Source organism: Canis lupus, chromosome 4, assembly GCF_011100685.1.
Source record: "Canis lupus familiaris isolate Mischka breed German Shepherd chromosome 4, alternate assembly UU_Cfam_GSD_1.0, whole genome shotgun sequence".
Lineage (NCBI taxonomy): Eukaryota > Metazoa > Chordata > Mammalia > Carnivora > Canidae > Canis > Canis lupus.
This window is the reverse complement of record NC_049225.1, coordinates 62,140,340-62,164,601: the sequence shown is the minus strand read 5'-3', so window position 1 is coordinate 62,164,601 and position 24,262 is coordinate 62,140,340. Positions and strand designations below refer to the sequence as shown.

The 24,262-nt window shown below is 37.7% G+C and overlaps 1 protein-coding gene across 2 annotated transcripts in view; it reads right to left on the bottom strand.

Moving 5' to 3' along the window:
* The window catches only part of ARL15 (ADP ribosylation factor like GTPase 15), a 396,290-nt gene that overhangs the window by 237,893 nt on the left and 134,135 nt on the right, over nt 1-24,262 (bottom strand). For both annotated transcript variants that reach the window (XM_038535113.1, XM_038535112.1), the window contains 2 exons: nt 21,091-21,235; nt 4,957-5,016 (listed from right to left, as the gene is read on the bottom strand). In XM_038535113.1, coding sequence (XP_038391041.1) covers nt 4,957-5,016; nt 21,091-21,235 — 205 coding nt within the window. The remainder of the gene's footprint in view (nt 1-4,956; nt 5,017-21,090; nt 21,236-24,262) is intronic.

Sequence of the window (24,262 nt, the reverse complement as noted above, 5' to 3'; positions counted from 1 at the left end):
CCCTGAATGCATACAAATCTGTAGATTTAAGAACTGGAAATTTCTAAAATGAAAAATTACCAAAGCTGTAAAGTCACTAGAGCGGGACTGGTGCTTTCAACTCAGCGAAAGATGCCAGATGCTTCATTCACCTTAGGAATGTGGTTACAATACATAAGCCAAACAGAATGAAAGCAATTAAGAGGCATTGTGATAGAAGAGATTTTTCAGGTAGAAACTGAAAACAGAGGGAAAGGTGATAAGGTAGATGGGACAAAAACATTTAGTATTAACATGTGTGTACTACCAAAAACTATGCTAGGCTGCTAACAAAAAGACTCCAAGGAGGTCCCTTCCCTTTGTTGTTTCAGTTTAAACAGGTAAAACAAAATAAAATGATCATCTTGACCACAAGGGATCAAGGCATGACCACAAAGAGAAAAAACAATCAATACATGATTTGGGTTATTTCTAGAGACCTTGGTGGTGGGGGCGGGGGGGATGGGGAGGGGCCGAGGCTTTATTGAAAGGTGTTTTTTGGAGGGGTATGGGGGGGGGGGGGGAGAGCATAATTATAATGTAAATCTTCCAAAAATGTTAGCTGTGGGCCAGACGGATCTCTAAGTACTTGACCTATGTTAATTTAGCCCTCACAATGGTTATATAATGCAGGAACTCTTATTACTACATTTTACAGATAAGGAAGCAGAGATACAGGAAAATGGACTTGCCTAGAATCATACAGAGTAGCTGGGCTTCCTCTACTAGGAAGAAAGAAAATTCGTTGAAAGATTTATCTTTCTGTCTGTTCAGGATCCTACTAGGTGTCTTGCACAACATCCAGAATAATAAATAGCAAAAGACAAGCAGAGTACTTAATTAAAAATAAAAAAGGATTTAGATTAGTTTCAATAAAAACCTTCCAAATGAAAGAAAAATCAATTTACTGAACAATACTACAGAATGTCCTTTGTAGAGATCTGAACAGCCATGCTGGATGGTATTAAAAAATCCCTCCCAGTACTGGAGGGATTAATCTAGAAATTCATTCTAGGACTGTAAATAGTAATATCTGGCTTTAATCAAGGAGACAAGTACACGACAAGAGTCTCCCCTTGTGTCCAATAGCTAGTCTATGCATGGACTGGGCTTCTCTTGCCAATATAACCGCTACTTTTTAGAACTCAGCCTGGACATGTAATATGTACATAATAAGTATCTGTTGAATAAATGAATTAAAAAGAATAAAAATATGAAAATGATGCGTTTGTGGAAAACTCAAGATAGACTGGAAAGCTGAGGTCAAGACTGATTCAAAAGCCCTCTTGAAGAGATCAGAAGGGGAGCAGGACTACAACAGTGGAGTCAGAACCATAAGTGAACAAGAATTGACTTGAGAGTCAGGGATAGAAAAATCAATAATAAAAGCAGCTGCAATAGTTAGAGAGATTAAGTCCCAAAGAAGTTTTTGAGCAAAGAGTAAAGTGTTCGTGTTTTATCAATACAGTGTTAACAAAATAAATACCAACACAAAATAATACCAACATGTAAAGACTTTAAATTGTGCACATAATCATGATAAAAGCAGTAGCAGATAACAATTGGAAGCACTTCTCTTGTGCCAGGCACGAGATAAAATGTTCCACACTGGGTAAGTACTCAAATGGACATCCACCTCGTTCTCCAAATAACTCTGATCAAGTCACTCAATCTCTGTGCCTGGCCATCCTGAGTCTCATTACTCGTGAGAGAGTAATAGCACCCGTTAGGCACAAAGCTGCAAAAGTTAAATGAGAACTTAACTGGAGGGAGAAAAATGGGATTAAGAAAAAAAATAGAAAAAATATTTAGAGTTCCAATTTCACATAAATATAGGCATAATCAGTGCACCTTGGTGGGGATGACAGCTAAGGTAAGGAGAGCAAGTCATTCTCAAAATAGTGAAAACAGAACTTGCCCATAAACCACCAGGCTGGACTGATTATATCTCTATTGGTATCACCTGTTATCTTGAACTTATTCCTCTCCCCCTTAATTTCATTTTCCAAAGTTTCATGAAAACAAATATTTGAAATCAAACAATGTCTCCGGAATAAAAAATCACAAGTTTCTTGAAGACAGGGGATATATTTTAAATATCTTTTATTCTCAGCAACTAGAATCATGCTTGATATAAATTGTGCTGGGATGATGGCATGAATGGTAAGAAAAGGCCACAAGAAAAAAATGTGCATGAGTGAAAATTTTAAGAGTGAGAGATGTAGGAAACACCCTTGCAAAAGAGGAAGTTGATGAGGACACAGATCTATGTATATGTTATACATACAAGTTATAGATATGCACAGACACAAACTATCAGTTGTGTAAGTAAACAAATTTTCTTATTAAGATCTCCCCAAAGTGATTTTCCTTCAACTCCACTGGTCACTGTTAATTCACTTCACTCTGTTTCTTCTTATTAAATAAGGAACACTAGTTCGTGTCTCTTCCTATTTTGAACAAGTGAGAAATTCAAGTGAAGGTTGAGAAGGGGGATGATGGAGAGCCTCGGAGCCATCTGAACAGGGAGCTTGTGGCAGGGAGGATCACGGGGGATGCTCATCTCTTGAATTAACCCTCCAGTAAGCAGAACCATCCGAGCATCCCACCATGCTGGCCACATTGTGGCACTCAGTACTGCTATTTCTACCATCTATCTTCTTGAATTTCTCCCGATTTCAAGATTTTTCCCTGGATGAATGCAACGTGATTGGACTTCTGAGAAATCCTCTATTGGTATAAGAAGGCTTTGCATCTTCACACATCATTCCTAAAACATGCCACTCTTTCCTCCTGAAATTTTCAATAAGCTACCTCCTTCTCAAGCACCTTGATTTCACTCGGTTACAAATCTCCCTAAACGCTACATAGGTACCTTACATTCAGATGCACTTCCTACCACCTAAGAGATACCCTGAATCCTGGAAAGCTACACTCTGTTGTGTGTTTTAGCCTACTTTTCCTGCCTTCTTAGATGAGACACAGTCTAGTGTCCAGTCCTCTTCCAGACAGAAGAGGCCCTCAAAAAATATTTGTTAAATAAAGGACTTTGTGAATGCACAACAAAGCAATAAACTCCCTCCACAGCTAGTCTCTGAGCATTCAACCAGGATGCACAATCAGATTCTACTCAGAAAAATCACTTTCTCCTTGAAACGGTCTCTCGACTGAGAACAGAACTACTAAAATTGAGGGGAGTAGAATACTGCATGACAAACACATTATCATTAGCCTGGAACTCACATACCTGTCCCAATCCTGACAGTTTTATCTCTTACCTGTATCTCAAACCATTACAGAATAGCCATCACATGAACTATAATGTTACCATTGAACTCTATGGTACCGTCTTCACTGCAATGTCCATTCTTGCAATTGTCAGGGCAGAGGGTTTTCAGCAAAATGAAACCTGGCTTGGGAACAGACAGATTCCCATCTTATACCTCCTGTCCCCTAATTTTTCTTTTATTGTATTGAATTTCAGTGTTACAGTGGCACAGAGGCAAGGCTACAAAAATTCCCTGAGGGGTTCACTTCAGTTATCCAGGCACATTCACTATTTGTATCATCCAACTAACATCTCTAATAAACACCTTATCAATTAATCAATAGTTTCTTACACCTGGAGGGGGTTCAATAAAAGTTTTGGGTCTAGCCTAGTAAAAAAATCCTTATGAAGTATCAACCACACTTAAAACCAATAAAATTCTCAAGCCATACATTTTGATTCCGTGGACTTTTACAATATGTTCCTGACTATAATTACATGGTCACTGAGAAGCAGAGGCACTAGAAACCACACAGATTATTAAAATATTCAACCTAAAAGAGCAGTCTTTTAAAAATTTTATGTAGAAAAATGATTCCATGACAAAACACTCACACTTTAGAATTTTTGTACCCAAATGACTAAATCAAACGCCTTAAAGGGAAATCAAAATTTATCAACCATGGCTGATTTAGATATTAATGCTGTGAAAGTCAAAAATAGCTATAAAAAAGACTGGCAGAAATAAACTCATTCTAGATACAACTCTTTACAACACCTGAGAAGATGAACTAATACACTAAGGAGATAAAAATAAGGTGGCATTAAGCACTATTAAAATGGCATAAAGTTTGTGTTTCAATTGCATCAAGTTAAAAATAGGTCAGTTAGAATGAACTTAGAAAAAAGTGAGGGAGGAGGGGGAAGGTCAATATTACAAAGTGATTAAAGAGATGGAAGAGAACTTTCTTCTAAGTCATTAAACTCACCAATATGATCCTGAACTTCAGAGCACTTAACCATTTTCCTGTGCCATTAGAGAATTTAGTAGGTTCACTGAATTGACGGATTTCTTTGTTAACCTATTTACATGGGTTAAGACCCTGACTGACATAAAACACAACCAAAAAAATCCCAGACACAGAGTGTAATGAAAGACGGAGTGATGTATAGTTTGGGGTACAGCCTATCCAATAAATGTGCTTGACCAGCAAAGAATCCATTGGCAAAGATTTATTATCGGAACAAATACATTCTAAAAAGATCTAATACAATAAAACCTGCAGGATGAATACAAACTACTTTAAAATACAGTTCTTTGCCCTGCATAATATATGACTTATCTTTCTGTTATATTAAAATTCCCTTCATACCTTTCGATCAGGAATACATTTTCTGAACAAGTAAAACCAAAGAATGTGTAGCATATCAAACAGAACCAACAGCATGGTTCTCTAATTAAAAAAACAAAACAAAAACACACAAGCTTATTACTTAGAATGCTGACAACCTTTAAAACATATATAAAATGAAAGAAATATCTCTGTCACCAAGGGAAAAACGTTAAAATGAATCCTCTGCTAGAATAATAATTTTTAAATTATATGTAACATTAATACCAAATTAGTACAAGCTTAAACCAGACACAGAAAGGATTTTAAATGTTATACCTCCAAGTTCCTTTACATTCAAGATGGCATTCTGGAATGGCACTGCTTTTATACTAAAACCTAAAATTAAAAAACAAAGACATAAAAAAGGAATTAGCAACTTAACTTTTAAAAATGCATAAAATGCTCACAGCCTTTTTTAGGCAGATTAAAAGCTATTTTTCATAGCTCATATTTATGCTGGAAACACAATTCAAGATACATTGATAACACATTATCCTCTTCAAATTTGCAAAACATAGCTGTGTATTATGGCAAAATATCCATAAGAATAATACCCTATTCTTTAATATTTTTGATATTGATAACACATTATCCTCTTCAAATTTGCAAAACATAGCTGTGTATTATGGCAAAATATCCATAAGAATAATACCCTATTCTTTAATATTTTTTATCACTTGTAAATTTTATCAGTTGTAAGACAGACATTTTTAAGTACAGAGAAACTTCAAAGAAAATATTAGATCTACTAGGACCTTTGCACCTATTCCTAAAGTTAATTGTCTCTCACATATAATTTAGCAACTCTAGAGATTAAGGTACCTAAATTATAACTATCATATATTAAAATTATATAGGATTTATGTCAGAGTTTTAAGAATATGGTTAATACTATACATTTTTCTTAAAAGTGTGATAATTGTCTACGCACATTTTATAATATATGCAGTAAATGATTTCTAATAAAAATATATTCAGAGTATAGTTTTTTAAATTATGTATTTAAGACTTAACTATTATCATTCAAGTCATGATTGACTTCAACATATTTGATTCACAGGTTTTTGTATAAAAGCCTATCAATTGCAACATACATGCATATATTCCTACACACATACACACACATGCCAACAAACCCATGAATTATTCCTGAAAGGATCCACAAGAAACAGACTAGTGAGGGTTCTTGGGACCATTGGGGATGTGAAGGTCTTAAAGAGAAGATTCTTTTTATTTCAATGTTTTGCTATATACAAGTACTTTTTCATTTAAAAGCCCTACTAATTTTTAAAAGTTAATTTATTCAGTAATTTCTACCACCCAATTAATCTAAAGTTTTACACATTAGTATGTGCAATTTTAAGATCATTTCTTGAAAAGGGGATAATGACTTAAGAGTGTAAGATCTAGAAATACTTTCTGTTTGAAGCCAGTTATGAAGTTATGATAGGTGTCTGGAAAGGTGAAAAGACACACCATATGCTGTGGATAAGAACAATTCTTTTACATGGTCTTGCTTCACTGTATAAAAATAGAAGTTAATATGCACTTTTTAATATCTTACCTTATTATTACTTTTTTGCTCTATGTTGTGCTAGCACTTTATTACTTTTTATTTTTTTAAGATTTATTTATTTATTTATTCATGATAGAAGAGAGAGAGAGAGAGAGAGAGAGAGGTGCAGAGACACACAGGCAGAGGGAGAAGCAGGCTCCACGCCAGGAGCCTGACATGGGACTTGATCCCAGGACTCCAGAATCACACCCTGGGCCAAAGGCAGGCGCCAAACCGCTGAGCCACCCAGGGATCCCCTATGCTAGCACTTTAAAGTTCCATGGGGTCTTCCACCTAAGGCAGTAAATATCATCTAATGGTTAAAAAGTGACTTTGGAGTCAGACAGAACTAGGTTTAAATCAGTTCTGTGACTGTGGGCAACCTACTAGCCTTGGCTTTCGCCATCTGTAAAATGGGAATGATAGACTCTCCTTCATATAGTTATTATAAAAATGATACAACTTATGTATTATGTTTATCACGGTGCCTGATACAAATAAGCACACAATATATGACTGCTAGCATTCTATATGAATTAGCTCTGTATTGATTTCATCATTAGCTACGGCTATCTCTTGCCTGCCTGAACGCATTATAGACTCTTAAGAGAAATCCTGGGGATGTATTTATCAATAATAAATACATAGTTGGAGCCACAGATATTACCACTGAATGAAAAGGACCCTTATTAGAGTGACAGAAGTGTGAACAGTTGAAATTTGTTGTATAAAAGTTCATCAGGCTCTCTAGAATTTTCCAAAACATAGCCCTCCTGGGTAGGTTTGATGCAGATTGACACAGTGGCCACAGCGTTATGGTTAATGGTTCATGCAGTCACTGAATCTTAGTGAAAAAGCAGAAGGAACAAGGAGGCAGCTCCATGTGGCTGAAGCACTGGCATGTACTTGGGGCTGCAGAAAAGCCTCTCCAGGTGTCTGGCCTCTGGGAAATTAAGGAAAGTCAGTGCCAATCACAATACTCCTGCTGGCACCAAAATTTGCCTGCGGGAGACTTGGATGTTTGAATGTGTCTACCCACCTCACAGGGGTGTCGTATGGATTAAAAGGCAATGATTGTGAAATCCTGAAAACGAAAAGCTATGCAAATACTCAGGAGTCTATTAGTGGTTATGTTCAGGACAACTTAAGTATGGATTTTCCAGAGAAATAAGATAGGCCCTGACTTTGAAAAAGACAGAGTTATAGAGCACACCAACAATGTTTAATTTGCTTTGATTCTTAAAAGCTGACAATATGCAGGTGCCTAAGGAAAGGAATATTCTTCCAGAAATTGCTGCACCCATATGCAAAATACGGCTTTTGAAATTTATAATCCAATGGGCAGATTCTATCATTGTTACCCTCTTTAATCCTCACAGATATAATAAACTGACTGCAAAAATGTCCTCGGATGTTCACACAAGCCAAGTAACCTAGCAATGTTATTTATAGGCATATAAATGTTTCTGCAGAATACACATGTTTTCTCTCCAAATCGAACATGTGTGGCTAGATTTATACTGCAAAGGTATATACAGTCTTCCATTTTGCTGTCTTCATATTTTTACAGTATAGCTGTGGTAATGAATGTTCAGAGGACAAAGCCTACGTAATCAGTCTAGAAAATAAGAAAAATGTACTACACATGGCAAAGAAACAATTTGTTAAAGATTTTTAGTCATTCCAAATGTTTGCGAGGATTAAAAAGAATTAAAATTTAAAGCCACACTTTCAGTTCACCAGAAGGGCAAACAAGAAGGGTAACTATCAGATCAACTTTACTTTCTTCCTTTCTATTGGGTTGGATGAGGTCAAGGGGTAGGGGGAATATTAATATTTAGAAGGGAGATAAAGGTCAAATCACCAAAACACCTTTCCCGAAAGTTGCTCTGAGGAATAAAAACCACCAGGATAATATGGGCTTCAAAGAAAAAAACCTATGGGTTCCAATTCTGGCTCTGCCATTATCAACTGAACAAGTTACTTAACCCACCCTGTGCCTCAGTTTCCTCATCTGTAAATGAGAACAAATGGCACCCAGGGCTATAAAATGTGTAGTAAATAAAACCAAAATTTCTGAATACTAATGGTCACCAACTGTTAGAGGCTTTAAATTTCTCCCAGTCAAAATCACATGTGATCTCAAGGGCTGATCTATCATGAAAGCAGTGATAAAAGTTAAACCTATAGAATCGAAAACATTTGAGGACTTCTATAAACCAAATATATGGAGTCTTCTATAGCACTTCCTTTCCCTCTTTCCTAATTCTAGTCAACAAAGTCTGTCAATTCCATCTATGAAATAGTTCTCAGTTATATCCACTTCTTTCCATAATTCAGGTCAAGCCACCACCACCACCTGGACAACTTCAAGAGCCTCCTAAACTCAACCCTTCGCATCTAGTATTGGCCTGCTCAGTCTCCTCCACACATTAGCAGCAGTTAGAATCATCTTGAAATTCATGTCTGTTTACATCACTCCCCTGGTTAAAAATCTTCAGATAGCTTCTCACTACTCGGGATATAGTTCAAGACACCTAATGAGGCTCGATCTTGTCTGGTGGTCCTTTCCTTTTCCAGTTTTTCTTTTGTATCATTTCCCACTTATTTTCCTCAAGTTCCTAACACAAGCTATGTCCCTTCCAACTCAGGGCCTCTGCACATTCTGCTCCATTTGTGCCCTCTGCCCCTCTGGCAAACTCTTCATCCTTCAGGTATGGTTCTAACTCCACTTTGTCAGGCAAGTTTTCCATGACATTCTTGAAATAGGTTGATTTGGGGACACCAGGTGGCTCAGTGGTTGAGTATCTGCCTTTGGCTCAGGGTATGATCCCAGGGTCCTGGAACTGAGTCCTGCATTGGGCTTCCCACAGGGAGCCTGCTTCATCTTCTGCCTATGCATCTGCCTCTCTCCGTGTGTCTCTCATGAATAAATAAAATCTTAAAAAGAAAAAGAAATACGCTGATTTTGGAGATCTATGTTCTTCCAGTACTCAGTACTTCCATGAAATTTTCAGTTATAGTTTCATACCCGTTTCTTTGTTTTATATCTGTTCCCCAGTTAGACTGCAAGAATCCTGCCTGGAGAAAGAGTGCAGTATATCCTTTAGGCCAGTGATAGGCATATAATATGATCTCAGTATTTCTTTAAAGATCTATGCTGAGGGTTTATATTTATTTCCTAATTTAACTGTCACAACAATCCTAACATCAGTACTACTGTCCCAGGAGGAAAGTGAGCAAGAAAGGGCTAGGTGCCCTACCTAGAGTACTAAGTGCTATCTTCAAAACTCTTCTGCCTCTCTATAAATAATGCAATACAAAGAACCAAAGTAGGTGTTCTCATGCTCACATGATATTGCCATATTAATGGAATGAAAATAGCATGAGTTCAGAAAGTACTTTTTTATTGGTGTTATTAACAAAACCAGGACTTTAGCAGGAGAGAGAAAAAGCTCAACTGACTCAGCCATGACACTAGGCTTGATCGCTGTTCCTTGTCCACAAAATAGGCATCCTCTGATGTCTCCACAGGTAGTCAGTGTGCTGATGTGATAAGAGGACTGTCCCACATATCCTAGCCACAGCTCTTAGACTCACCAGCCATATTTTTTCTTGACCTTGAATCCCTCATCTGCAAAATGGGTGGATTACATAAGCTCCTTAAGGTGTCTTCTATAATGGGATTCCATTATTTAAACAAAAAAGAGGAAATGACAGTAACAACTGAGTCAATCATCAATGGCCTCCAGTATCTGGCTTAAGGCCTCATGGGCAGGACTCCCCAGATCCCACTCAAACAAGCTGATGGCTGCAGTCTAAGTGACGCAGTCATTTTTTCCTGGCCTCTCAAAGCTACAACGGTAAGACTGAAACCTCCCTGAAGATTTAACCCCACAAATTTTAATAAATATATGACTTAATAACTCTTTGGGGAAATAATTGTTTGCATAGACTTTCAGTTTTTGACTTTTAGTATTAAAATTCAGCAAAACCTGTGATACAAGGGAGATGGATGTGAAATTTTTTTATGCAGGGAGAGCATTCCTGGAATTGTGACAAAATTAGTCTGGGGAGTGAGACTAGTCTATTTTTACTCATTGGGTGGAACACATGAGTATCTAACTTGGATCTACAGACCAACTCCTCCCCCCCCTTACCCTCCTAATACTCAAGTCTGCACACTTGCACATGGATACTTTGTGTGTACTTCTGAAATCCCTGGATCATTTTAACAACTGCTGAAGGGCAAGGCATTCCACAGAGCTGGTGGCCTTGACTTTAACCCAGGGCATGATTTACGCCATGGTAATTTTGTGACATTGGGACAATTCCTCCAGTCTAATGAGATTCTTCTAAGTATGATTTCAATACCCTAAAAGCAAATCTAATCCATAGGCATTTATAAAACAGTCCTTTAGCAGATAACAAAATTGGATTTTTTAACTTCTCTTGCTGACTTAACACATACACAGCTAATACTTAAGTTTCTAAAATACTCTAATTTTTCATGAACGTTTTGTACATTTCTTTCAAATTATCATGATCTTTTTCTATTTTAACAGAATGGCATCCCACTCGACTGTTTTCCAGGTGTAATAAGAAATATCCTTAGAAGAGATGTTCAACGTTTTTCAATTCCCAGGTGCTCTGCTTTCTCCAGGTTATGTCAATATATTATCCTAAGCCTTTAGACTCCATTCCTCTAGTTTAGAGTCTTTGTGTAATCTATAGGTTAACAACCCTTTTTAATCAACAAATTCCTCGTGCATCTCCAGTCAAGGAATTCACTAGGGACAAAGATCACTTTTGTTTCTCAACCAAGGTGCAAGCTTTCCAATCACTCTCTGGAGGGTTTCTTGGCCCTTTAAGTTTTGACAATTTAAGTATCTTCTAAAAATTATGTCAAAGGTAAAAGATTGCTGAGGTTAGCAATCCAATAAAGTTTGGACTCCTTTTGCTTCTGAAGAAAAGGCAGACATTCTTGTCTTGCTAAAATTGGATGGACATATCTTTCTTGTGATGCTTTTAAGAAACAAATTCTCAAAGGCAGATTCTCTTTTCAGTTGTTCCCAACTCTTCCAACAAATATTTTACTTTTAATTGGCTTGCTATCAAGTCATTATAAAGAAATAATTTAAAAGAACAAAATTTCACAAATAATTCAGCTGTATCGTAGCACATTTTAAAAATATATTTTTTAAAGATTTTATTTATTTATTCATGAGAGACACAGAGAGATAGAGAGGCACAGACACAGGCAGAGGGAGATGCAGACTTCCTGCAAGGAGCCCGATGTGGGACTTGATCCCAGATCTCAGGATCACGCCCTGGGCTGAAGGTGGCGCTAAACCACTGAGCCACCCGGGCCGCCCATAGCACCGTTATTATTACATGTTCTTTTCCCATTTTTCATTCAAAGGCACAGTTTAATTTTAAAAACAAATGTAAATTTTCTCCAATGGAAGACTATTTTTTCTACTCTATAACTTTTTCCACAGAATTGCCTACAATTTGATAAACTTCCTTGCTATAAGGATGTTTAAATTAAATCTTAGTTATATAAGTGTTGCAAGGAATCACTTTGTGTGAATGGTTTCTTTAAAATTATGTGCTTAAATTCCCAATGGCATAATTACTAGGTCAAAAGATGTGAATGTTTTGACAACCTTTGATTTATATGAATAATCGTTTTCCAAGAAAAGGGACAACACCAATCACAAGGCCACCACTAACGCATGCTACCATGACCTTACAAAGCATTGAGTCTTATCATAAAGAAAAAGCAATATTAATCAATTCGAGTATAAAATTAATGTTTTTCTTGTTTATTCTCTAGTAAAGCTGAATTTATGGCAAAGTGGAACCTTTCCCACTTATTTCTTCGCTGTTAATTCTTTTTATGAAATATCTCTTTTAATTCACTTATCAACTGGATTCTAGATACTATTTGTAACTGTGACTGAATTCTCCAAGTGGGACAGCTGTATACTCTAATACCTGTTACAAAAACAGTATCGTTCTTCTGACATTCTGTCTTGTTGATAAACATTTAGAATTACTGGAAAATTAGAGTTAAGGTTCTTGGTCTTTTCCTGTGTAAGTCATTCTTAGCCTCTTGCAGCTGTTCTTCATTTTCCACATTAAATATTCACATGTAATGAGTGGCTGTCTCCCTTCATTTTTTCTCCTAGTTATCTTTTCTTGCTGTTAGGTTTTGCCATTTATTTTAGGACCTTCCTTCCACCTCCTTTGTTCTTCAATTACATACATACACACACATCTGATCTTAACAAAAAAAGAACCAGGAAGTAGGTTTGAACACACCAACCATGCCTATCTGGAACTCTTGTGGGAATTGGTTTCTGTGGGTCCACTGACAACTTAAAATCAACCTGCTTGGCTCTTCCCTGCTACCTTTCTTCCTTCCCCCCTTCCTCAGTCCAACACTAATTAGTTTCTCCAATCTCTTCTCCACCTTCAATGGCTACAGTGAACACACAGACTCAGCCAATAAGCATCTCCTTCCCTCCTATATCCTTACTTCAGGCCTCTCATTCTCAAGCCAGCTTCTCCTTTAACATTTTGGAACTCTTTCACTGAGTCATATGGACACTGCTAAGAAAAGTTTTCTCTAGGGTCCAACATTTTCTTGCACTTTTCCATCCTCTTTCCACTAGTCAACAGAACTTTTCTTTTCCCAAACAGTGCCACTCAGGACAAGCATGCAGTCCTCATGATGTTTTTAGACCACTTCACCATAGTCATCTGTTAATAATTTTCCACCTTAAGTTGTGGCCTCTACTTATACATGGACCTCTGCTTTTCCACTTATCAATTTTCAGAGAGTCTGGTCATCTAACCAAATTAATTCAATACTTGGCTAACATTTGTACACCACAATCTTCCTGTTTCTATTCTTATGGACAACATTCTTCTAAATTAATGACCAAGATATTCTCCAAACTTTCAGATCTCCAAGATTATCTGCTCTAATTCTGCTATCTCTAATTCACTGATATAAAGTTGTAGATTCCATCAAATTGTCTACATAGATGGCTGTGTCATTTGCAAATAAAGACTGTTTTACTTACTCCTTTCCAATCTGGAAGCCTTTCCATTTTCTTGCCTAATGCCCTGGTTAGAATCTCTACTACAATGCTGAATCAAAGTATTGACAACGGACATCCTTGTCTTCTTATTCTTGATCCGAGGAGGAAAGAATTCTTTCACCATTAAGAATGAGAGTAGCTGTAGGGTTTTCACAGATGCCCTTTAACAGTTGCGAAAAATTCCCTTTTGTTCGTATTCTGTGGAGTTTTATCAGAAATTGAGATTTTTTTGTTTGTATCTGAGAGAATCACATTTTTTTAGTTTGATATTATGAATTAAATTTCACTGATTTTTCTTTTTTTTGAGTGTGAAATCAATCCTGCATTCCTAGGATAAATGTCACTTTGTGATATACTAGATTTGCTAAATTTATATTTATACTTTTTGCATCTGTATTCATGAGAGATATTGATATGTAGTTTTCTTGTAATGTGTTTCTGGTTTTGGCATTAAACTTGCTGGTCTTGCCTAAGTTGGTAAGTTTCCTTACCTCTTCAATTTTCTGGAAGGTATTATGTAGCATTGGCATTATTTTTTTATTAAAATGTTTGATAGAATTCACCAGTACAGCCAACTAGTTTTCAAGTTTTCTTTTTCTCCCTTTCCTTTTTTTTTAACTATCATTTCATTTCCATTAAATACAGATCTATCCGGGTTTTTTATTTCTTCTTAAATGAGCTCTGATGGTTTGTCTTTCAACAAATGTTTCAAGTTGTCAAATTTACTGGCATAAAGCTGTTCATAACATTCTATTATCCTTTTAATATTTATAAAATCTACATTTTATAACTACTATTCCTGATATTAGTGTCTTAATATTTTTTTTTCCTGATCTATTTGAGTATAATTACAAATTTCATTCATCTTAAAGAACCAGTCTTTGGTTTCAATTATTTTCTCTGTTCTGTTTCATTGAGTTCTACTTTGGTCTTTATAATTTCTTTTCTTCTGCTTTACTTTGTTTTTAATCCATTCTTCTCTTTTAGTTCCTCAAGGTAGTAACTGAGATCACGGACTTGAAACTCTTCTAACATTGGTGTTTAGTGCTATAAATTTCCTCTAAACTCCTGCTTCAGAGGCATCCCACAAATTCCAATGTGTTGTACGTTCATTCAGTGCAAAATGCTTTATAATTTCTTTTGCATTCTTCTTTGATCCATGGGTCATTTAGAAGTAATTTGGGATCGCTTAGCCTTTTGGCTAAGATCAAGTGTAGAAGTAATTTGGTATCCAAATACTTGGGGACTTTCCCAGAAATCTTATTGATTTCTAATCCAATCCCACTGTGATTTGAGAACATATTTAGTAGGACCTGAGTCCTTTTAAATTTATTGAGACTTGTTATATATCCTCGAATATGGTCTAATTTGATTAATTTTCCACATCCACTTGAGAAGAATGTCTTCCACTATCAGAGTTTTCTATAAATGTTAATCAAGTCAAGTTGGCTGATAGTACTTTTCAAACCTACTCTATCTTGGCTGATTTTCTTCTTACATGTTCTGTCAATAATTGAGAGAGTATTAAAATCTGACATGTTGGTTTGTCTATTTCCCTTTAGAGTTCCAGTCAGTTTTTACTTTGTGTATTTTCAAGCTGTTAATAGTTACATAAATGTTTAGTACTCTTAAAATCTCTTAAGTGATTTCATTATAAAATGAACTTCTTTATTCTCAGCTTTATTCTTTGCTCTAAAATCTGTCTCTTCTGATAACATACCGCCTCCAACTTTTTTTTTTGGCTCCTGTTAGCATGATACATCTTTTTCCAGCCTATTTTTGTCTTTATATTTAAGATTTGTTTCAAGTCAGCATGTAGTTGGGACCCATTTTTTGTTGTATGTTTATTTATTCAATCTAATGTCAGTCTCAGTCCCTTAATTGAGTCGAGATCATTTACATTTAATTTGTTTATTGATAGTTAGGTTCTAGGGTACCACCCTAGCACTTGTTTTCTATTTATTCCATCTATTCTTGATCCTTTTCTTTTTGCCTTTTTCTGGATAATTTTTGATAATTCCATCTTATCTCTCTTGTTGCCTTATTGGTCATCACTCTGTAATTTCAGTGGTTACTTTAGGGTTATATAAGTACATCTTTTATCACACTCTACCTTCAAGTGTTATTATAGCCAATTCACATATAAGAACCTTACAATAGTATACTTCTTTTTCCACTATGTCGTCTATGCCATTATTCTCCTACATTTTACTTCACGTATGTTATAAACCTCACATTTTTAAACAATTATCTTATAAATAGATTTGAATAAGAACTAAATCTTAAAAAAAAAGAACTAAATCTTATATAATTACCTCTGTAGTTACCATTTCTGTACTTTCCATTTCTTTGTGTAAATCCAGATTTCCATCTGGAATCATTTTTCTTCTGCCTGAAGGACTTTTAACAATTTTTCATGCTAGAAAAAGTATGACAAAAGTATAATAAAAAGGTATAATGAAAAAGTCTGTAACTTTCTTTTTCAAAGATATTTTTGCTGGGTATAGGTTGATAACTTTTTTCCCCTATATTAATGATGTTGCTATATTAATGATGTATTTTAATGATGTTGCTTCACAGACTTGTTTGCATGGTTTCCAGTGAGAAATCTGATGTCACTCTTATCATGGTTCCTTTGTAACATCCATTATCTGCTTTTAAGATATTCTTTGTTTTATTCAAAGTTCTTAGAGAAACAGACCAATAGAAGGTTTATGTATACATAGATACATTTTAAGGAATTTACTCCATTATGGATGTTGGGAAAGTCTAAAATTTGGTAGGCTAGAGAACCGGGAAACAGCTAATGGCTGCAGGTCAACTCCAAAGGCTACCTGATAAAGATTTCCTCCTTGATGGAGGATGGTCACCTTTTGTTCTATTCAGGCCTTCAACTGATTGGAGGAGACCTACCCACATTATAGAGGGCTGTCTGCTTCACTCAAAGTCCATTGATTTAAATATTCTCTTCCCAAAACACAAACATCCAGGATAATATTAGACGACATACCTGAGCACCTTGGCCCAGCCAGGTTGAAAATATAAAATTAATCCTCACACTTTATCACTGGTTTTGAGCAACTTTATTATATGTCTTCATGTAGTTTGTTCATATCTCATTCTTGAGGTTAATGAACTTCTTGGATTTGTTGTTGATAGTTTTAAGTTTAAGTATCTTTTAGACCTTATGTCTTCAAATCTTTTTTCTGTTCCTTTCTCCATCCTTTACTTTCATAGACTCCAATGACCCATGTTTGGGGACTTGAAGTTTTTCCACAGTTCGTGTTGCTCTTTGCACTTCCACTTTCTTCTCACTCTTTCAATACTTTAGAGGGTCGCTAATACTAATGGCCTTTAAGGTTATTACTTTTCACTTCTACAATGTGTAATCTACCATGAATTGACCTGGTTTACATATTTCACCTCAGATATTATAGTATTCACCACTAGAAATTTTATATGGTTCTTTTAAAAAATCTTCCATGTCTCTACTTATCTGTATGAACAGAGAGAATTTCCTTATAGTAACAGTTTTAAGTCTTTCTTTGCTAATTCCTTTATCTGTGTCAGTTCTGAGTCAGAGTCAATTGATTTTTCTTTTCATTACAAATCATGTTTATTCCATGTCCTCATTATAAATCATGTTTATACCATGGCTGGTAATATTTGATTGAACGTCTAACATGTGAATTTTACAATAAGTGCCAGGTAATTGTTTTCTGTAAATCTCCTACAACTTTGTTCTAGGATGCATTACAGTTGGTAGGAAACTGTTGGAGTCTTTGGTCTTGTTAATATGATTTCCTAGGTGAGTCTAGAGCAGTGCTCAGCTTTGAGCTGATTCCTGAGACAAGACTCTCCTGAGTACCCAGTACCTTGTGAATTATGACTTCCAATCTGGCTGGAGGAAACAGCCATAACTTTTAGCCTTGTATGAATATGGGCTAACTACTGAGTATCCTGGATGCTCAAGGGAGACCCTCTATAGATCTCCAGGGTTCTCTTGCTGTACAACTTTTTCCTCTCTGTTACTGTGTCCCATGAGTCCTAGTTGCTTTGGTCTCTCCAACTCTTGGATCTATCATAATGTAGGGAGTCCAGTGAGCAATACCTCAGTTCCCCCTGGCAGTGTGCCATAGCCAAGGAATCTCTCAAGGCAGTAAGCTGGGGCAAATGCAGGGCTCGTCTCCTTTGTTTCTGATCGCTCAGATGACTATGCTTTGTTGCCTGATAAATTTATGCTCTTGAAACCAGTTTCAGATTTTGTCTGTCCCTTAAGCCCCCCAGTTATTCTGTTTTGACAGAATTCCAATTATTCTGTTTTGACAAAATCAGAAATCCTTATTCATTCTTGCTGTCACTGCCTCTATTTAGCATCTTCATCTTTCCTTCTCTCTGACCACCGCCCTAGTACCTCTGTCTACTTACTAATATGCCCACACAGCACCTATCCTTGTAAAAATAAATTCCCTAGACACGGCTTTCTCCATTGCTATCTACCTTCTTGAAAGAGTAGTCTATGTATAGTCTTAGCTAAGGGGCCAAGGAATAAGAAGGACAGTCTATACATTGTCATTTCCTCTGCTTGTTCACCATTCCCCTTCATTGCCCAGGCTGGTTTTTAGTAATACCCTGCACTGAAACTGTTTGCTAATAATGATAATGTCACCACAGCCCTTTCTCAGACTTAAGACTGATGATTATTTAACTCCAGTTCCTTTGGTCTCTGATTCATATTTTTCTATATGGTACCATACAGAACTGCCTGGCTTGGATTCCCTGTCTGATGCAGATGTTAGAATGGAAACTCCAACGGTTATCATTAATGCATACTCAGTGCCTAAATCAGTGGCAGTCAGGTGACAGGTATTCAACACATATGGGAAGAATGAATGAAACATAGTTGATGCTTAGCACTCTTCTTCCTTCTACCGCCCATTATTCCTCAACAATCTCCAAACCCACAACTCAATTGTCTCCCAAATCCAGATCCAAACTTTCTCTAGTCAGCTTGTCTTTTGGCATTTGGGTCATTGTTGAAAGTACTGCCAAAACCTCAAAATTACCATGTCCAAAGCCAAATTCATCATTTATCTTAAAATTGCTTGTCATGTTCTTCCTACTTTTCACAATGCATGCCATCACTAGGCTAGAAACTTAAGGCACATTTGATTCCTATCTCTTCCTTTCCTCCATGTTACCCAATGTGGCTGTCACTCTTATAGGATCAATCATAGTTGCCTTAAACTCTCCATCCCCGTAATTTCAATCCCTACTGGATTGGCTCTTCATGGTACAGGTCTCTCTCAGAAGCTCCTTCAGTGTCAGGTCACAACACACCCTAGACTCTGCGTCCTTGGTCTCAACCCAGTAAGGTCGCTGTTCTATGAATGGTTCCTATCTTTCTTCTCCTCACCCCATTCCTTTCTGCTCAAGGATTAGTCATCCCAAGCCCTTCTCACACTTAACATCCCCTATGAATTCTTTGACTCCTCACATTAGAAATGATCCTTTTTAGCTTTCTCGTTTTTATCATCACATACAGCACACATCATGCTGTCTTAGCACCTGGCATATGTTAAACATGCAACACATATCAACTGTTTGTCATTAGAAACTCATCTTCCTAACCTGGGTGTAAACTTCTTGCTGTCAGCAACCTTCAAAAAGGCCTCCAAGAAGTCACTGTATGTGGCTCAGGATAATGACAACTCATATCCAAAATGTCAGGCAACCTAACATCTAAAGCATCAGAAAAATCAACTAGTACACGATGTTACTATTGGTTCCAGTAAAAGCAAAGCATTAAAACTTTAAGATATAAAACTTATAACAATTGACATTTTATGGAGAGCTATTTTGCTTGAAAAGAATTACTAACTTAACAAGATTTGTATAATGAGTTACATTTCTCCAAAGATACCCACAATTTTACCAACAAGCAGCAAATACTACTCTCGTCACAAATCCTAAGTCTTTGGTACCACCAAACTTCATTTGAAGACTTGAACTGGCACCCTACTTCTATCACTAGCTATGTCACCATACTTTTGAGCCTCAGATGATTTAAAGACAGAATCAAAACAGAATTCAAATTACGACTGCCTCTTACTCACTCATAGACATCTGGAGCTATGCTCAAATCCTATGCTACGTTCTGGGTGTATATAGCCAAATAAAATGTGTTTATCTGCCCTTAGGAGCTTACATCCCAAGTTGGGGACAGAAATGTAGACAGCAGTGTTGTAGGCACCAAATGATAGGAATATGGACCATGTGCAGTTGAGGAGGAGGAGTGCTCAGTTCTGTCTTGGGGAAAAGGACAATAGTCAGGAATGACTTCACATGAAAGGTCATGCTTGAGCTCTGCTCAGCCTCAGTTGTTTCACCAATGATCATGAAGCCCTTATTCTTTCCTTTATCCTTTATTTTTTTATTTCTATTTTTAAAGATGTACTTACTGGAGAGAGAGAACATGCAAATGGATGGTGGGGAAGGGGCAGAGGAGACAGAGAATCCCAAACAGACTCCCTGCTGAGTGTGGAGCCTGTTCCCAGGTCCCTGAGATCACAACATGAGCCCAAATCAAGAATCAGTCACTTAACCGACTGAGCCACCCAGGCGCCCCTCTTTTCTTTGTCCTTCAATGATGCTAGGCCTCTAATGCTTTACAAGTCCATAGTTTCTCATCTAAACTAAAATTCTAAAATCTGAAAAGCTCCAAATCCCCAACTTATTTAGTGGCAAATCTTGACCCTAACTGAGGTAAGGCTCTTCTTGGTCGTCAGTATTACTCTTATTTGTTAGGAAGTCCTAGTTAATGATTCCATCATATTCCTATCACCTGGACCAGACTTGAATCATCTTTGGCTTCTTTCTTGCTCATCTTCCAAACCCAACCATCCACTAAGTGTGCTCTCACTCTTCTTCCTTGTGGTGAGGGCCGGTCTTGCTCATTGTGGGATGTTTGGCAGCATCCCTGGCATCTACCCAACAGAAGCCAGTAGCCCTCTCTCCTAGTTGTGACAACCCAACATCTCGCCTGATTGAGAACCACTGCCTAGACTGACTTCTTGGCCACATCTAGAAAACAACATAACCTGACCAATGGTTCCTGTACTGACTCTCCTCCAGATGGGAGCTCTGAGGAAAGAAGATTCAGACCACCAGCTGCACTATTTAGGGAATGTATGACTAACACAAATAGGCTAGAGTGACTCCTCAAGGGAGACTAGCACTCATTGAGCCTGAGATAAAGCCATTTTGTTAGAGTACTAGAATTCCAGGTTTCAGCATTAGTTTGTACCAATATTCTCCTGAGCTTGACTTGTTCAGTGGCATTGAAATATCCAACTAGAGGGGCACCTGGGTGGCTCAGTGGTTGAGTATCTGCCTTCTGCTTAGGTCGTGAACCTGGGATCCTGGGATAGAGTCCCCTATCAGGCTCTCCCCGGGGAGCCTTCTTCTCCCTCTGCCTATGTCTCTGCCTCTCTCTGTGTGTCTCTCATGAATAAATAACTTAAAAATCTCTAAAAAAAAAAATCCAACTAGAGAGATATAGGGTATAGAAATTTAATGCTACTAACATCCCCCACTCTATTTTGAAAAAGGGAACACCCCAAAATAAACTAATTGAAGCATTTAATCACAAATAGAAGGGATGGTTCCCACAAATAGCATAAGAAACTGGAACATTTTTGGGGTGAGAAAGAGAAAGGGATAGAACCCTGGCACAGTACCCACCTGTGGTTGACACGACGTTCTCGGGACTTTCACTACAGAGCTTTGACAACAGACTGGTCTTGCCAGAACCTGTGAGGCCTATGCAAACCAGGTCATATTCAGGTCGTGCAGGCGGTGGTCCCTTGCAGCAGAGTGCTCTAAAACACTGCCAAGAGAGGGGAGAAATGAGGCTCTTTTAAATATGACTGGACACAAAGTTTAGTAACATTTACAATGACTAAGTATTAAGAAGTAATTAAATAACCTATTTATTATAAGGAGGAAAGGTAATTTCATGGTGGAGAAACCCAGAAGACACCACCTTAGCCAAGTGATCAAAGTTAACATCCCTAGGAATGAGACCTATGTGGACCTCACGGCTCCCCTCCTGCTGCAACAGGCACCCTGCAAGGGGCAAGACATCCTCGCTCAGCTTTTCTGCCAAAAATGCACAGTCTGAATCTAAGTACAAGACAACTTCAGACAAAAACCACTCTGAGGAGCATTCCACAAGACAGCTGGCCCATTCTCTAAAATCTCAATGTCTTAAAAGTCAAAAAAATGCTGAGGAACTGTTTTAGGTTAGAGAAGATTGGAGACAGGATAACCAAATGCAATGTCTTCTGAATTGGACCCTTGGAACAGGTGGAGGAAAAATAGCAGAAGTGACAGTGGGATGACAGGTGAGGGACCAATAATAGATAACAGTATTGCATGAGGTCACTAGCTTCCTGAAGTTAATCACTGTACTGGGCTAATAAAAGGAAAACCCTTGTTCTGAGAAAACACATCCTAATCAAGTATTTAGAGACAAAGGGTCTTGACATCCATAATTAATTGGTTCAAAAAATTTCTAAATCTGTGTCCATCATCAGCTCTATACGGTGAGGACTGTGACAATGCCAACATGGTAAAATGTTAATGGCCAGTGAAGTGGAGAGTCATGGGAAATTTCTTTGTATTAGCCTTAAAACTCTGGTACTATTTGAAAATAAAAAGCTTTTATAGATCATTCAACAGAGTCCCTGTATAGGTCACTGCCATCTTGATCTGCGCCAAAGTCTGTTTCAGGTCATCTGACCTCAGGGTACCATGAACTACTGAGCAGTTTGGGCATGGCAGGAACTTGTTTGCTCTGCAAGAATTAAAGGCCAGGAGTTTTAGGAGACAGGAAATCAGGCCATTTGTGGTCTTTCTACTTACCTAACGTTCATTTATTAGGGACCAGTTATGTGTCAACTTGTAGAGCCTGAAATATTTAGGCTCTCAATAATTCAGGAGAGAAAAAGAGGGAGAGGGAGGGAGGCCTACTGACTGTTAGATTATCTGGAGATCATGAGAGAAAAGACCTAGAAAAAGCCTGTGGTCTCATTCAGATAAAATCTGAGGCCTATGGGCTCTCATAAGTCAAGCTTGACTAGTTCTCTCTCACACCTCTCATCTAGTCAGTCAGCAAGTCTAGTCCATAGCTCCTCTGAAATCACTCTAGAACTTGTCCACTTCTCTCTAGTCCAAGCCACTATCACCTGGACAACACCAACATTCTCCCACTGGTCCTAGCATATTTGCTCTTGCCCTCTCTGTTCTCTATTCTCCATGGCAGCCACCATGATTATTTATAAAAACAAAATCCAATCTGCTTAACCCCCTTCAGTGACTATTCCCACTGTTCTAGGGTCTAAACCCTTTTGATCTACAAGGTCTTCCATAATATGTTCCACCAACTGCCACTCCCTCCAGCCTGCTCTCCCATTCCTCTCTACTCACTGTTCCCTCTACTCCAGCCCCCGACGTACGGACCCTCTCATACCTCCAGGCACTCCTATGCTGTTCCCTCTTCCCCTAGCTCTTGACTCAGAGCCTGTCAACTTTTAGGTCTCAGCTTTGGCATCCCTTCTCCAGGGGCACCTGATCTGATCCCTGGAGAATGTTAGCAATTTGTTTTAAGCTCTCACAGCATGTTTGTCAAGTCATCATGCTGATCATTACAGTTTTCTATTCACCCCTTAACTGTGGGAACCATCCCTCTCCATCTTCATCCCAGTGTCCCAAGGGCATAGCAGGAGACATGGCATAGAATCTACCACCCAGGAATAAATGTTGAATGAAGAATCCACAACATTTGCATTTCACCCAAGGAAAAAAGAAAATGTGAAAACTACTAGGAAGCTTCATCTATTCTCTCCTGGTTGCCTAACATTTCAAGAAAATTGTATCAAAATAAGAGTAACTCTTGACCCTTTCACTTCCCTTCATTGCCAGAAAGTAGTCCAGTTGCCAGAAAGTAGTCCAGTTTTCAACATTTCAAGAAAATTGCATCAAAATAAGAGTAACTCTTGACCCTTCCACTTCCCTTCATTGCCAGAAAGGAGCCCAGTTTTCAAGATTTTGCTGTACAGGGTCTACTTTCTCAGTATATAGAGGTTTTGGGTTTGTTTTGTTTTGTTTTGTTTTAACCTCAGTTCACTTCTCCTTGGCTTTTAAGAGGTTCTGCCTACTTCTGGTAAACCATTCTATGATCATCTAATCCATATTCTTCACAAATTTATTAAACTCTAATCATATTTCCGCTCTGTCTCTTCAAGCCTGAGGAGCTCTAATTGTTTCAGTCTGCCTGCATACAGCAACCCCTCCTACTCCCTTCATCTTAGTTGCTGTTCTTTGGCATTACTTGAGTTCCATTATGCCTTCTCTTACAAGATTGATGACCACAACTATAAAGAGCACCCTAGACACCAACCCATCACATCCTGGATTCGCATGAAGGTTGGTTGGTAGGGTCTGACTTTTGGCCAACTTTATCCCCGAGTCTCCTGGACTCACGGTGAGTTTTTCTAGGAGGCAGATGTATATGTGCCTGTATCTATGCAATACATCAGGCAACACCACTAATCACACTGTGGTTTCTCCTATTGGACTACTTTGATCTTCATTAGGGAAAGAGGGGACAGACCCAATTCTTGCTCCCAACTGCCCCTTTCTTGCTCAGCTCCTCTCCCAGAATTCCCTCAGACCTTCCTGGAAGGAGACTGGCCCATCTATCCTGGTCAAAACAATCAAATCTTAAATACAAGATAAAACTGTAGGTGATTGATGGCTATCTTACTCTAAGTTATCCATATGCCAGTATTACTCAAAATACTTTGGCCAGAAGTTCCAAAACTTCACCTTCATGCTGTTTTTAAAATCCAGA